The 15,467-nt window shown below is 39.3% G+C and overlaps 1 protein-coding gene across 1 annotated transcript in view; it reads right to left on the reverse strand.

The window, feature by feature from the left end:
• The window catches only part of LOC149470395 (fibrocystin-L-like), a 278,175-nt gene that overhangs the window by 119,928 nt on the left and 142,780 nt on the right, over positions 1-15,467 (reverse strand). Inside the window, exons 34-40 of the mRNA XM_089664464.1 lie at positions 13,259-13,264; positions 12,666-12,799; positions 7,525-7,629; positions 6,033-6,218; positions 4,873-5,043; positions 3,750-3,964; positions 683-1,667 (exon numbers count right to left, since the gene is read on the reverse strand). Of these exons, the coding sequence (XP_089520590.1) occupies positions 683-1,667; positions 3,750-3,964; positions 4,873-5,043; positions 6,033-6,218; positions 7,525-7,629; positions 12,666-12,799; positions 13,259-13,264 (1,802 nt within the window). The remainder of the gene's footprint in view (positions 1-682; positions 1,668-3,749; positions 3,965-4,872; positions 5,044-6,032; positions 6,219-7,524; positions 7,630-12,665; positions 12,800-13,258; positions 13,265-15,467) is intronic.

Here is a 15,467-nt window from a genome sequence, read left to right on the forward strand (position 1 = left end):
GCTAAGGCTGCCGGGACTTGCAGTTCAGTTCATTCATTCATGGAAATCCATGAATGAATGATGAGCCCGTGTAGGCAGAGACCCTCCACAGCCACGCTATTTTCAAATCTGACAGATAGTACAGGGAAACATATTATCTGACAGAGGGAGGGGGTCGGTGGCATGACTGCAGCTATGGGAACATGTTAAATGTTCCACCTTAAAACCGGCTGGAACATGTAACATGTTCCCAAAGGTGAACGTATCCTTTAAGGCTTTTTTTTAAATTGCAAAAAAATTTCTATTTCTGTTCACACAGTTCTATAATGTACACAATCCTGCAGATAGAATAACAAACACGATCAACTGACTTTTTCCTTCTATAGTCAAGCATTTCAGCCTTATCCCATCTCTGCCCCAGACTGTGGCTAAACACTACGAGCAGCAGGGGTAGAGTGGTGAGCCATCCTTCTGCTCAATCTGTTCTGTGCTGCAGTCAGGATGTTCCTTATCAGCATAAATTATTACCTGTCCTTTCTTTTCCTAGTCTCAATGTACATGGATTGTGAGAAGCTAAAATCAAGTCAGATTAAAGTGTCTCTATTAGTTAGATTAATAAATATATTTCTATATCCTAATGAACACATAAATGCACTAATTGACATTTTTATATTTGTCTTATGTACCATATACAATATTATACCTGTGCTGGGAGAAATTGACGTTACTGTAGGGGTGTCCGCCTCTGAGTAGGAATAGCTGAGTGATGGATAGGATGCGGATGGTATGTAAATGTTTACTGTGGCATTCTTGGCAGTGTAGCTTGCAGGAGTGACACATTGGATACTGCCAGGGGTTACTGACAGAATAAAGCATGAGGCACCACCAACTTGCACTGTAGTATTCCTTGGAGGGAATCCATTACCTTCTATCTGCAAAACTGTCCCACCTAAAATACTTCCAGATGGTGTCAAGAGTACAGCTGTAGCAGGACTATTTATGGTCAAGGAGCCCTGAGCCAAACCTTTACTCAAGATGATAACTTTAACCGCATAGTTACCAGCAGGAATTGGATCTACACTGCATATAATTTCTGTGTCATTGACAGCTAGCACACTGGCTGCCAAACTATCTCCAATATAAACTGCTATGTCATTAATGTCTGCTCCAAATCCACTGCCATAAATGTTCAACACGGTCGAAGTGTTTCCTACCACATTTGGGGAAATGCTTGATGCAATCACTGTGATTGGGCTGGTATAGTTGAAGTTGCAGCTTCCTATGCACACTGCTGTAAATCCATTGACTGTCACCTGGACATTTACAATGTGCGCATAACTGGCTTGTGTGTCACAAATAATGGCTGTGTAATTCATTGAGACGATGCTGCAGCCTAAACCTGTTATGGTGGTGGCGGTGTTGTTTGAAAAGCCAGACCCAACTATGGTTATTCTTGTCATTCCGGAGACAAAGCCATTGTTTGGTATGATGGTATCAATGTGAGGCAGCAAGGCAAATCTCCTGTCCATCTCTTGGTTTATAGCATTGATAGCGTTCCCATAGTTGTTCAATGTTAAAGATACAAGTTCTGCAATTCCAATATTCATGGAGTCCTGAGGATCTATCTTGCAGGTTATTGAAGTTTCATTACCAGACAGAACTATACATGGGTAATTTCCAACTGAAACCTAAAAAACATAGATATAAGTATATTTTTTTAATTTGATTTGCAGCAAAGATGATATTCCCACTAAAAATTGCTTAACAACTTGACAAATTCACTTTTTCTGTATTTCTACTTCTTAATAGAGTTCTAATGTCTTCAGAAGAATAACTATGTGAAAAGCAAAACATCCTGGGGTTTACCTTCTGGGACTATCTCATTGTAAAGTGCTTTCTGGCTTGGATAATGTAATAATACATGGGACATTCCATGTACTGATGTATGGACCATGCAGCATATTGTGCCTGGAGTGCACCTCTGGATCATTATTGATTATTAAAGAGCAAAATTGAAAATTTTAACTTTTCCTAAAATTTCAGGGAAATTTTGGAGATTTCAGCCGGTTTTTCAATTGTATTCAAATCAATAGGGAAAGCAAAATTAATTTTTTTTCTTTTAAGGATGGAGTGGGTTTAAATAGCACTTGAGGATTCCAGAAGCTCCTCTTAAATATCCCGGATTTGTTATTGTGTCAAAAAACAGCACTCATTAGGCTTAAAGTGATTTTAAAGGTTTTTTAAAAAAAAAAAAAAATAACAAACATGTCTATACTTACCTGCTGTGTGCAATGGTTTTGCACAGAGCAACCTGGATCTTCCTCTTCCCTGGTCCCCCACAGGCTCTCCTGTCCCCTCCCTTCTATCAGGTGCCCCCACAGCAAGCAGCTTGCTATGGCAGCACCCGCTGCTCTGTGTGTCCATTCACCATCTCTCCTCTTCTCTCTTCTCATTGGCTTACTAGTTGTGATTGACAGCAGTGACTCCTGCTTCTGTCTCAGCCAATAAGAAGAGTGAGTCTCGGGATAGCTAAGAGTCCAGTGCACATCGCTGGATCGAGAGGGGGTGGTGAGTATTAAGGGGGCTTGGGGGGGGGGGGAGGTGCTGCACACAGGTTTTTTATCTTCATACATGAAGGGTAAAAAACCTTGAGCCTTTACAACCATTTTAAAGGATAAGTTCACCTTTGGGAACATGTTACATGTCACACCCATTTTTAGGGTGGAACATGTAACATGTTCCCACCACTGCAGCCCCTGCCTGCTGCCCCCCCCCCCCTCCCTGTGACAGCAGTAAGAGAATTTCCCATACTAGCTGTTAGTTTTTGAAAACAGCATTCCGCCCACACGGCCGTTCACAGATTTCTTTGCATGAATGAACTATAAGTCCCAACAGCTTTTGCGACTGTTGGCTTGTAGTTCTAAATGAACTACTATGGCGCTGTTGAGCACTGTGTTAGTTCATTGAGTCTTCATGTCAGACTACATCTGCTTGCCCGTATGGGATGTAAGGGCAAGCAGATACACTGACAGTTTGCAGGAGTCATGCATGGCACTAGCTGATCTCTGGTGCAGTGCTTTCTAGGCTTGAAAAAAATAGTAACTGCACATATTTTTACCTGCAAAAAATGACCATTTATTATTTTGTTTTCTAAAAAGTGAACTTATCCTTTAATATTTTATATTTTTTTGCACAGAAAGAAACCACAGACAGTGAAAAAAGGTAAAATAAAAAGTTTAATACACCAGTGCAGAATAATTAAATACAAAGGAAAAAGACACCAATTAAAAAAAAAAAAAAAAAAACACAACATGAAATAAAATAAACTATCATAGATGCATACCCCTTCCCCTCCTCAAAACACCCACACCCTCTAAATAAAGAAAAAAAGTAAATTTCACATAAACAGTTCAATGGGTAAAATTGAGGTCTTTCTCCTTCTGTAAAATTTTGTCCAAACCGCCCTGCTTATCCTTATTATTGAGTAAAGATTGCAAGTCTACAAAAATGTATTTGGCTCAGTTGCATTACCAACATGGATCTAATAGTATCACCCAACGCGAAAATCCAAGCTTTATAATATTCTGGTAAATGGGAATTTCACCCAAAACCAAAAATAAAAAGTCAGGTAAGATCTTGCAGAAAATGCTTTCTTACAACGCTTTCTTGGTGACTCGAGTAACAAAATGTTCCCACTTGAGTTCCTCTCTTCTCCCTCTTGCTACATACACTCAACTTTTTATTTCTCTAGGTTTCCTCCAACTAGTTACCTGGTTAGCACATGTGAGGTTGCTGAAGCCAAATCCCAGTATGGTTATGGGGTCATATATTGTTCCATAGGATGGTGTGATGCTGGTAATGGAAGGTGAGTAACAGTTGGAGTACCCAAACCAGATAGAATAGTTATGTGCTGAACTATCATTTAGCTGTGGACAACTAGGTTCTGGAGCAACACAGTCAGCAGCTTGGGAAGGTGAAAGGGGAGCTGCAAAAACACACAAATATAAATTTAACAAGGAACTATGCACACAAGTCTGAATATATATATATATATATATATATATATACATACACACATACACATATACACACACACATATACACACAATATTTTTACACATTTCTATCATAAATGATTAAACAGATTCAATCTAAATGTCTGCTGGTATGTCTATAGGCTTATTTCACAAAACAATAGAGAAACAATCAGAGCAGAAGGATTCTGAACTCTAGTAGCAAAAAAGTTCATGCCTCTCCCTGTTAGTCCTTAGCTACGCCAGGAAAAAAATATGCAGATGGTGATCTTATCTCATATACCACCAAATTATGGTATTGCAACAAGAAGTGGGTTAAAGGAATAGATTTCTGCTATTAGAACCCACAGCAAAGCTAGCATTTGCTATTTCCAGAGTTCCCTGGGAAATGACAGTTTGCTTCACCTTAATACTAATTTGCAGTTCAAATAATCACTTCTAAGTGTACTTCTAACTTGTAGAGTACACACCTGGTTCTAAACAGGAAGCTTGCACTCCTTTCACTTCCCTTGTGTGACATCATTAGCCTAAAATGTGCTATACCTCATTATTATTATAGTACTTAAAGATGTAATCTAACTCAGAGAATGTCTCTCTATAAGCTCCAGTGACCCTGAAAGCAGGATTGCCATTGGATCCTCCCAGGTAAATTGAGTTCATTCAGATTGCAGGGTGTCTTTTTTCTTATTGGAGCATGGCATTCCAAATGGACAGGTCCACTGCCACTTTGTTCCATACTGAACTGGCAAAAGGCTCTTTAGGTCATTTTCTACCAAATTCACTATAGCTAGCATATCTAGTGGTGTGAGTAAACAGTGCTAGGCAAATACTACTCTACTGTAGGTCTAAAATTACTTACCTGGTACATAATCAGCCTCAAATCCTCCAACTGTCACCTGTACTGCACTGATGGTTTCTTTGAGTGAAGACACATAGACCACCCCCTGCATGTATAATGTCTGTCCATCATTGACATAACCACTACTGAAGTAATAGGTTCCTGCAGATGTGAACTCGTAGGAAAAGACACCTGAGACAAGAAAACACTGTTAAATCATTTCCATACAAACTATGCAGAATTTTCAAATATGCAATTCACATTATAACAGAAGTTAAATGCTAGGTATATTTTAGATTTGCATAAGTATGTCTCAGATTTACCTCCCGCTCCCCCTCCATAGCATGCCCCAGCATTCGTATTTTTCTTTTACCTTCCTTGTAGCAAGAAACAGCTTTTATTACACTTGTGACATCATTATAAGTATTGTAAAAAGGGTCCCTAGGTTAGTTTGTTATGTAGGCATGACACCCAGAACTATACCTTCAAAAAGCCCTTTCCCCACATAAAAATGTGGCAGACATATGGGACTTAAGGCAGCAGTATTATTTATCTGGGAAATAAATCAACACAAAGGACAGGAGTGATGGACTACTGTAGACCAGTGGAGGAGAAATAATGCCCCATGCACACTCTGAGTTTAGGTCTGGTGAATGGGACTCAGTAATTTAGCAACTAAACACCAAAGCACCATGTGCTGGGGCTAAACACCCAATGTGTGTGGGGCCTTAGACAGGTCTGATAACACTCTTTGGGAATTCAGTATAACAATGGCATCGGGTTATATGCTCAAAACAGAAGGAGGAGCTCATTGGATTTCTGGCAGGATCACCAGGCATTTTTCTGTACTTACAGCATTTCTAAAGGAATGAAACATGTAAATTTATTGTGAAGTTGTACTGAATATACTATAATATCACAAAACAGCAACAGTTTATCCGAAACAGAAGCAAGTTTAATTCTTGTCCTGGTCTACCCATATCCACTCTGATTTATGCAAAAACAAAGAGTCATGCCACTTTTATGAATTCCAGAATCAGCAAATTTGTAAGATTATTAGCTAGCTATAAATAGAGAATTGCTTTGCAGCTATTGAGTATATCTATTGGCATCAAAATCATGCCCCATTCAGTCAAAAAGACAACTGATACTTTATTATAATGGATGAACTGCATACAAACCTGATGGCACTCTAGGACCACTGTTGAAGGCATGGCCATCATAGGTAAGGTTGCCAGGATCTGACACTGAAAATACTCTATATCCAATACCCGTTATTAAGGGCTGAGAATTCCATATCCAGACTACAGTGTCACCTACAGATATATCCAGCCTTGATGGAGACCAAGCATAGCCAGCACCATATTCTAAAAAAACCCAAAACAAAACAAAATGATGTTATTATATGCAAAGACGAATTCACAACAAAGAAGATAATTGTACAAGAATATACTACCAGTGGCCCTCCCCCCAGGACTCATCCAGGAATGGTGACCACTACAAAATAAACCAAGAAGCAACCATATACTCTCTTGCATTATTAAATCACTGTATGTGTGGAAGAAATCTGACATTCCTGGAAGTGTGGGATGCAAAAGATTCTTTGGTCATCTTACCTTTTTCAGATCTTGAGGACCACAGGACAGGAAAGTATGAACTCTTTTCCTCACTGAGAGCTCTTTTTTTAAGATGACTGAAAAATCTTCCACATCCAACACACTTTCGGAATGTTAGATGCATGACCCCCTGCTGCATGCTGTGGTTCCACCTGCTGGTTTCTAGACACAGCAGTGACACAAAGGGAAGGAAGAAGGAACCATGCAGTGGGGGTCAGTGATCTGCAGCTCCTGGAAGTGTGTCAGATTCTGAATATTTTTGGGCCTGCTAAACTCTGCAAGATTCAAGGCTCAGGCAGTGGGATGGGTAAATATTAAATATTTACTTCTTTTGTCACATTTTCTACTGTGATGATCAAGTCTCTTGTTTATGGGGGTTCCAATGTTGACAAATGTCACATTTCATGTAGTAGTATTCCAAAGATCTTTGTGTGGCCACTCTCTCTTACCTTACTGTATCATACAGTCAATGGTGAGGACACAAACACAGCACAATGACCTACAATGCAGGGTGATCACAGAAGACTGACTATTCAGAGACTAAGGCTAAGTTGTTAATATGTGAAAATAACTCGAAGACATTAAGCTATATAATTCCTCCTGAAATGGGAAGGGCACAGGATCGCTCAGAGGACCCAACAGTCTCTCTGTAGTTCATTTGGCATGAAAGAATGCTTTCCACAGGCTTCTGATAATGCACTGTACATACCAGGGGTAGCTTTGCATATTAAGCAGTCAGCATACTGGCACATTAATGTTTTCGTATTCATTATAACAATCATTTAACATCATCGAAAACTAATTAGCATGAAGTCAGCCCAAAGAAAGCCCTCTGTGCCAGAAGCAAAGTGATTCCTAAATATGGGTCAAGGTAGAGGAGTCATCATTAAACATTGTTGAGAGAGATATTTGTGCATATACATATATGATGCTAACGTAATACATTTTTTAACGGAAGGAAAGAAAAATAACTAGATTACAGGCAAGATCATGCTGTGTAAAGGAATATCATTTTCATGATATCTCATATTTAAGAAGAGAACCCTACTCCACTTACGTGCATTGCTTCCATTGTTGGTGATAGTGAAGACTTTTCCAGGTCTCTGAATCTCACAGGTCAACTTAGTGGCTGAGCTAGCAGAGATATTGCATGGGAGGGAGCCTGAGTATGACAAATAATATGAAAATAAATTCCAAATATAAAAAAATAAAAACATCTAAAAAAAAAACAACATCAAGGTTTCAATTCAAAAACAATTAATAATAGCTTCCATCAAAGAGTTAACTTTCAAGTTTTGTATATCTCCTAGATTGTAAGCTCGAAAGAGCAGGGCCCTCAATCCCCTCACGTTTTGCATTGTATTGGTATTGTTCTGTCACATGTTCTGTCCCCCTTTGTAATGTACAGCACTGAGTGAACTATTGGCACTTTATAAATACTGTATAATAATAATAATAATAATAAAGGTAATGCGTACTAGAGAAAATATATGTCACTTATATGACCATTCAGGGAAACATAACAGTTTCTCATGAGAGACTCTCCACCCATTGATACCTAATAACTTACTCCACTTCAACACCCCCCCCCCCCCCTCCACACCTTCTTATCTTAACTGCCCACAACACAGATGTTGCTGGCTAGTAACTCCCCTGGTTCAGCTAGTAACTTCCTTACATAGAATTACATAGGAAAGCCCTATTTTGAGTCCAATCAAGTTTCATACATTAACTGAAGCCCTAATGAAGGGGGAGTGTTTTCTGGCCCCTGAAATGCATTGGCTTTTTTTTATAGTGCAACCAATACATTTCATTTAAATAATAATTTTGGCCTCTTATATTATTTGGTATGGAATTCCTCCTATTAGTATGTTTCTTTCTAGTAACCTGCTGGGTACCCACTGGAGGTTAGCCCTGTCTGTTACGAGCAGCCTACCATGATCCTGTGAGCACTTTGAATGTTTTTTTTTGGTTCTCACTACCCCTTATGAACCACAAAGTCTTAGTGATTTTTTGATTGCTTTTTGCAGCATCAGAGCCCAAACTCTGCTTGTCTGTCAGTGACTTTTAAAATAATAGGAGCTCCTGGTTGTGAGGGACCTTTTCTGACCATCTTCCCTTTCTCCCAAGATGCAGTGATTGTGTCTGAGCAGCCAGTCACTAGGCCTGCATACTATCAAATGAGGAATAAGGTCAATAACCCTGTAAAAGCTCCAAAAAGGACCAACACAGTGCTCACCAGGGATTGGACCCAAGGCTCCTACAACTTTTTGGAACTTTCTGGTTCACATATCTAAATGGTCATCATTCATTTGCGTTCACATTTCTCTCACAGAGATGTATTTCGGGACTATGAATGATATCTGCATTAGAATAAATAGTGGTATTCACATCAAAGCATTGAACAATAAGGCTCCATGCACACTAGGCAGTTTTTACAAGCTCAAAAAACACTACAAAAAAAAACTCTAGATGGAAACATAATAATAGCTTTTTTGTGCCGTCTTGTAGTAGCATTACATAATGAAAAAAAAAGCACTCAAAAAAAGCTGTTAGGAGCATTTTAGAAGGTTTTTTTTTCTGCCAGGAACAATTGAGTACTGTCTGTGATACTTTTTTTATTTGCAGTAACATACAATTTTGAGGACAAGTTTTCGGGGAATGTCCCCTTCAAGGTCTAAGCAGTACTACTCAAAGTTAGCAGAATGTTAGAAGAGATGAAAGAAAAAAAAAAAAAAAAAAAAGGAGGCTAGAGATAAGATACAGAAAAAGCGAGGAGCGGTGGGGATACTACACTCACACAGAGGGAGTCAAGCTGCAGCTAATAGTCATAAAAATGTTGGATAATGAGTGAGGAATTCCATGTCCAAATTCAGGCCCTTATTTCTTGTGTCAAATAGAATTATCATTCTTAGTTCAGAAGTTTTTCTGTCCTGAATGGATTTGAAATTTCCTTTAAGAACTAAAACATTGAGGTCTCCCATTGTGTGGCCTGGTTGTGCAAAATGGTGTCCTACAGGTGTGCAAAGGTCATCTTCTTTATGTTCCTTGATGGTATGTCTGTGCAAATTCATCCTTGTTTGCAACTTCTGTCCTGTTTCGCCAACATAAGATCCTTTTCTGCATTTTCTGCACTAGATAAGGTACACGACATTACTGGAGGTGCAGCTGTATGATCCGGAGATATTGAAGATCCCTTTTGAGTGTCTGACACTTTTTGATGGATTGATTTGGTTGCACAGTTTGCAGCGTTTCTTATTGCAGGGTTTGCTTCCATTATTTGTGACATCATTATCAGAAGGAAGTTTCCTACTGATTAGTTTATTTCTGAGGTTGGGGGGTTGTCTGAAGGCCAGTATTGGGGGTTGCTGGAATATTTCTTTCAGAGTTCCATCCTCTGTTATGATGGGTTGTAAATGTTTGATTATTTTTCTTATCCCTTCTAGTGCTGGGTTGTATGTGGTTACTAGAGGTACACGGTTGTTTGTTTTTTTCTCTTTGTACTGAAGTAGATTTTCTCTTCGGGTTCTCAAGGCTGTGTTTATGCTGGTGTTGATAGTTTTGTCCTTGTTACCTTTCTTATGGAAGGAGTCTGCTAGTGTCCCGAGATGTTTATCTCTGTCTCTTGGGTCAGAACATATTCGGTGGTATCTGATGGCCTGACTGTGTATGATACTGCAGAACGAAATGAAAACGAGAAGTGCACCAACCTTGTGCATTTTCTCAGTAACCAAAATGTATTCATTATAAAAATATACTCACAAACAGCGAATAAAATCAGGCATGTAAGTCCTCAAAGGGACTTGAAGATAGCATGAATCCCATCGAGGGGATGGATATTCAGTACAGTTGACACGTTTTGAAGGGTGTCCCTTCTTCATCAGAGCTTCGAAGACACCCTTCGAAATGCGTCAGCTGTACTGAATATCCATCCTCTCGATCGGATTCACGCTATCTTCAAGTCCCTTTGAGGACTTACATGCCTGATTTTATTCGCTGTTTGTGAGTATATTTTTATAATGAATACATTTTGGTTACTGAGGTAATGCGCAAGGTTGGTGCGCTTCTCGTTTTCATTTCGTTCTGCAGTATTGGTTGGGCTTCCACAGCCTTGTTTGGAGCCGCACAACCCTATATGCATTGGTGGACGATTTTTCCAGGTCTGGTTCCATCTATTTGCCACCCATCGGGGTCCTAGAGCGCAGGAGAATTTGTCTTTGATTTACTAACTGTGTATGATGGCACGTTTTGTGTGTTGGGGGTGGAAGCTGGAACTGTGGAGGTAGTTGCATCTGTCAGTGGGTTTCCTGTATATTGAGGTGTGAAGCGTATCATCCCTGATGTATTCTGTGGTGTCTAGGAAGTTGACGTGTGTGTTTGAGTATTCCATTTTTAGTTTGATTGATGGATGAAAAGTGGTGATCAATGAGTAAAATTGTTTTAGGTTTTCTTCACCTTCTGTCCATATGATGAAAATATCATCAATATAGTGATAGTAACTGTATGGTTTTTGTTCCATGCTGTTCAGGAATTTTTCCTCCAGGTCATTTTTCTGCCAGGAAAATGCTCCCAAAAACTCCTCAAAAGATTTTTTTTTTGTGCTCCTAAACTCTGAAGCTTGAAAAACACTTCTAGAAAAACACTTTTGTCCAATAGGATGTCATCACTGGGGCAACGGAGTCCGTTGATCGAGGCAAACTGAGATTGTAAGGCCGGTTTACCTATTACACTTGTAGGTAGCATTTCTTATCTTAAAGTGTTACTAAATCCAGAACAGCAACATCAGTCTGTATATGCAGTAAAGCATGCTTGTTATACTCACTGTGGAACTTAAGGGGTTAATCCTCTGCACTGTGTAAAAAGAATGTTTAATCCTTTCTTCTCTGCCCCTCCTCTTGTTGAAATGTCCACCTGATACAGACTAAATATGTGGTCACATGCACATGCTCAGTTTGGTGTATATTGCTAGAGGGTTTTTTTCCTTGGGAGAGTGCATTTGATCAGTGCAGCACCAATCAGCACTGTCCAGACAGAGGGTCAGGGGTTTCACATCCTCCTAGAGCAGAAAGAAAACTCCTCCTACAAGCTTTAAACAGTGTTCTGCTGAAGTCACAAGACTAACTGCTGATGAGAAGTTATTTAGCAGTTTATACCCATATGGAAGAAAAATATATTTGAAATATATTTTTAAAATATTCTTCCCAAATATATTGCCATATATTTGAAATACTACAATTTTGGCCATATTCAATATATTTCAAAATATATATATGTTGAAATGCATTTTTATTACAAAATATATGAAAAATATTTTTAAAAATACATTTCAAATCTACTGTATGCCTTTAAAAATACAGATCTGTATTTTTGGAATGCATTTACAAATATATGTAAAAATATATGTTAAAATTACTTTTTTATATGTTAAAAAAATCTGAAGAATATATTTAAGAAATATGTATTTTTTTTTTAAATATTCTTCAGATTTTTTTTTCAACATACAAAAAAGTCACTTAAACATACACTTTTACATATATTTGTAAATGCATTCCAAAAATGTAGTTTTGTATTTTTAAAGACACACAGTATATATATATATATATATATATATCATTTCAACACGCAGTATATACATGGGCAAAATTGTAGTATTTCAAATTTATGGCAATATATTTGGGAATACTATTTTTAAAATATATTTTTCTTCCATGTGGGTATTTACTAAAATAATTAAATTTCCATGTTGTGTGTACTGTGGGAGACCAGGTACAGTGAATGCAGGGTCCTGGGTTTAGTAACACTTTAATTAAATTGTGGTTCTAAATACTACACTATGAGAGACCTTCTCCCTCTTGTTTGTTACTAATACAACCCCGAGTCAGATTATCTCGCTGGATTGCTGGTGTAGACTTGGGAAGTTCTGCTTGACATACCATGAGGTTCTCATCTATCCATCCATCCATTTGGGTCGTTTCCCTCAATGTGTCACCAGACCTCCTTCTCTTTGAGGTCTGAGGATCTGGTAAGCAGTTTGTGATTGTCATGCACACAAGTGGTGATGAATCTGTTTATCAGTGGGATCTTTTGGGCTGCTTTATCTGCACTGGATCTTTCGTTTGGTTACAGATTGTGAATTCTCTACAGCTGTAAAACTCTGCCATGCAACAAGACTTTTCTTAGTACAGTGTAATAACTTACCTATTTGTACAAGAATATCTTGTGTGTTAGTGAATCCAGATCCTGTGAATGTGACTTGAGATCCTCCATACACTGATCCATATTGTGGAGAGATGCTGTTCACATTTAGAATGTACTTTATTGATGCCTCAATGCTGAAATCAGACCAAAAGCCATTAAAGTGATATTAAAGGCTTTAAAAAAATAAATAACAAAATAAACATGCCATACTTACCTGCTCTGTTCAGTGGTTTTGCACAGAGCAGCCCCAGTCTTCCTCTTTTCAGGTCCCCCGCTGTTGCTCCAGGCCCCTCCCTCCTGCCTAGTCACTCCATAGGCAGCAGGAACGGGGGCGCTCGAGCAGGCTTACTCTCGAGCTGCTGCTCTGTGTGTGCATTCACACACGAAGCATGACTTGGCCCCACCCCTGATCTCTCCTCACTGGCTGTGATCGACAATAGCGGGAGGCAATGGCTACCGCTGCTGTCTCCGCCAATGAGGAGGGAGAGACCCGGGAGAGCCGAGGCTCTCGTGCATATCGTTAGATTGCGATGGGGCTCTGGGACGTTTTAGGGGAGACTGCACTAGGAGTGTGCTGTGCTAGTGAGGTCTACTCTGAACTCTTTTCCTTTTGTAAACTGTCTACAGGGTTACCACTCCAGCCTCCAGTGCCTAAATAATGAGAATATGACAGCACCATGCAATACTAAGTGCCTATGTCTTACAGTGTGGCCACTCACACTCTCAGCCCAGTTTCTGTTGTGCAGCAGATTGAAAAGTTAAAGAAAACATGTACAGAAACAAATACGAAGGCTGGCACTGTTGACCTCCTTAGCTTGACTGTACTGGGCTTTATTACTAACATTCGGCTAGTGAAGCCAGAAGAAACATTAAACTCATATCAAGGTCCCGTTTGTATAGTTATATACAGCCTTTTAACTAACCTTCTCTGTCCCTGCTATGCAAGATGTTGTATGACTGTAAAAATCAATACAATGCTTAGTATTGCTGGTATGTAAGAGGGAACACCATGATAAGGCTGTCTACTCCTAATGCAAAAAGAATGGGAAAAAAAGCCACACTACTTTGACCAAGGTGTCTGCCCACCAGCATGCAGAAAACAGACAAAAACTGGCAGGCCAATTACAGCACTCAGAACATAGTACCTTTGTCAGGGGCTAAGAAGAAATAGTGCAGGTAAAATAGAAAGGTGCTTTGCTATAACTGTAATTGGCATAGCTGTGAAGTCTCTTCAGCCCTTCTTTAACCACTTGCCTACCGCGCACTAATGCAGGCCATAGATGGGGAGAAAAACTGCAGATTTTTCTTTAAAAAACGAAAAATCGGTTGTTCAAGTGGCCGACGTTACCATCAATGGTAAAAAAAATCGGCCGATTTTCTACCCGTCTAGAGCCGGCAAAAAGTGTCCCTGCAGAGAGCTCTGCTATTTCTTTGACAGTTCTCTGACATTTATAGAAGTTGCAACAATGTATCTATTTGTTTCCATTTAGGATACAGATGTTTTTATTCGGAAACAAATAGATACAATGTTTCAACCGCTGTAAATGTCAAGGAACTGTCAGAGAACTGTCAGAAATAGCGGAGCTCTCTGCAGAGACACTTTTTGCTGGACTGGAATTCTTCTTATTTTCACCCTACTTCTTCTTCTTCTTCTTCTTCTTCATCCTCATCCTCTTCTTCATCCTCTTATTCTTCATCCTCATCCTCTTCTTCTTCCTCATCCTCTTCTTCATCCTCATCCTCTTCTTCTTCTTCTTCTTCATCCTCATCCTCTTCTTCTTCATCATCCTCATCCTCTTCTTCTTCATCCTCATCCTCTTCATCATCCTCATCCTCTTCTTCTTCTGCATCCTCATCCTATTCTTCTTCTTCTTCATCATCCTCTTCTTCCTCATCATCATCCTCATCCTCTTCTTCTTCTTCTTCTTCTTCATCCTCATCCTCCTCTTCTTCTTCTTCATCCTCATCCTCTTCTTTATCTTCATCCTCTTCTTCTTCATCATTCTCATCCTCATCCTCTTCTTCTTCTTTATCCTCATCCTCTTCTTCTTCATCCTCATCTTCTTCCTCATCCTCATCCTCTTCTTCTTCATCATCATCATCCTCATCCTCTTCTTCATCATCATCATCCTCATCCTCTTCTTCATCATCATCCTCATCCTCTTCTTCTTCATCCTCATCCTCTTCTTCTTCTTCATCCTCATCCTATTCTTCTTCATCCTCTTCTTCTTCCACTTCTTCTTCTTCTTCATCCTCTTCTTCATCGTCTTCCTCTTCTTCTTTTTCTTCTTTTTGTCTTCCTCTTGCAGGTCACTGCTCATGCGCAGATTTTTTATCGGTAAAAAATCGGCCGATTTGCCCACTAATTGCCGCGAAAATCGGCCGATCGACAAATTCGGCCGATTTTTTTCCAACTTTACCGAAAAAAAAAAAACGGCCAAAATACCGAAAAACGGCCGACCAAATCGCCCACTAACGATCCGAAAATCGGCCGATTTTATTTTCGGCCGAAAAATCGGCCGATTTTCGACCCATCTATGGCCTGCATTACTGTATACCCCCTTCCTGCGCAGGCCAATTTTCAGCTTTCAGCGCTGTTGCACTTTGAATGACAATTGAGCAGTCATGGAACACTGTACCCAAACTACATTTTTATAATTTTTTTGAGACAGATAGAGCTTTTTGGTGGTATTTAATCACCGCTGGGTTTTTTCCGCTAAACAAACTAAAAAAGACTGAAAATTTTGAAAAAAAACGAAAAAATTCTTAGTTTCTGTTATAAAAGTTTCTAAATAAGTAATT

Source organism: Staurois parvus, unplaced genomic scaffold, assembly GCF_062004578.1.
Source record: "Staurois parvus isolate SC_StPar_1 unplaced genomic scaffold, SC_StPar_1.0 ptg000047l, whole genome shotgun sequence".
Taxonomy (NCBI): domain Eukaryota; kingdom Metazoa; phylum Chordata; class Amphibia; order Anura; family Ranidae; genus Staurois; species Staurois parvus.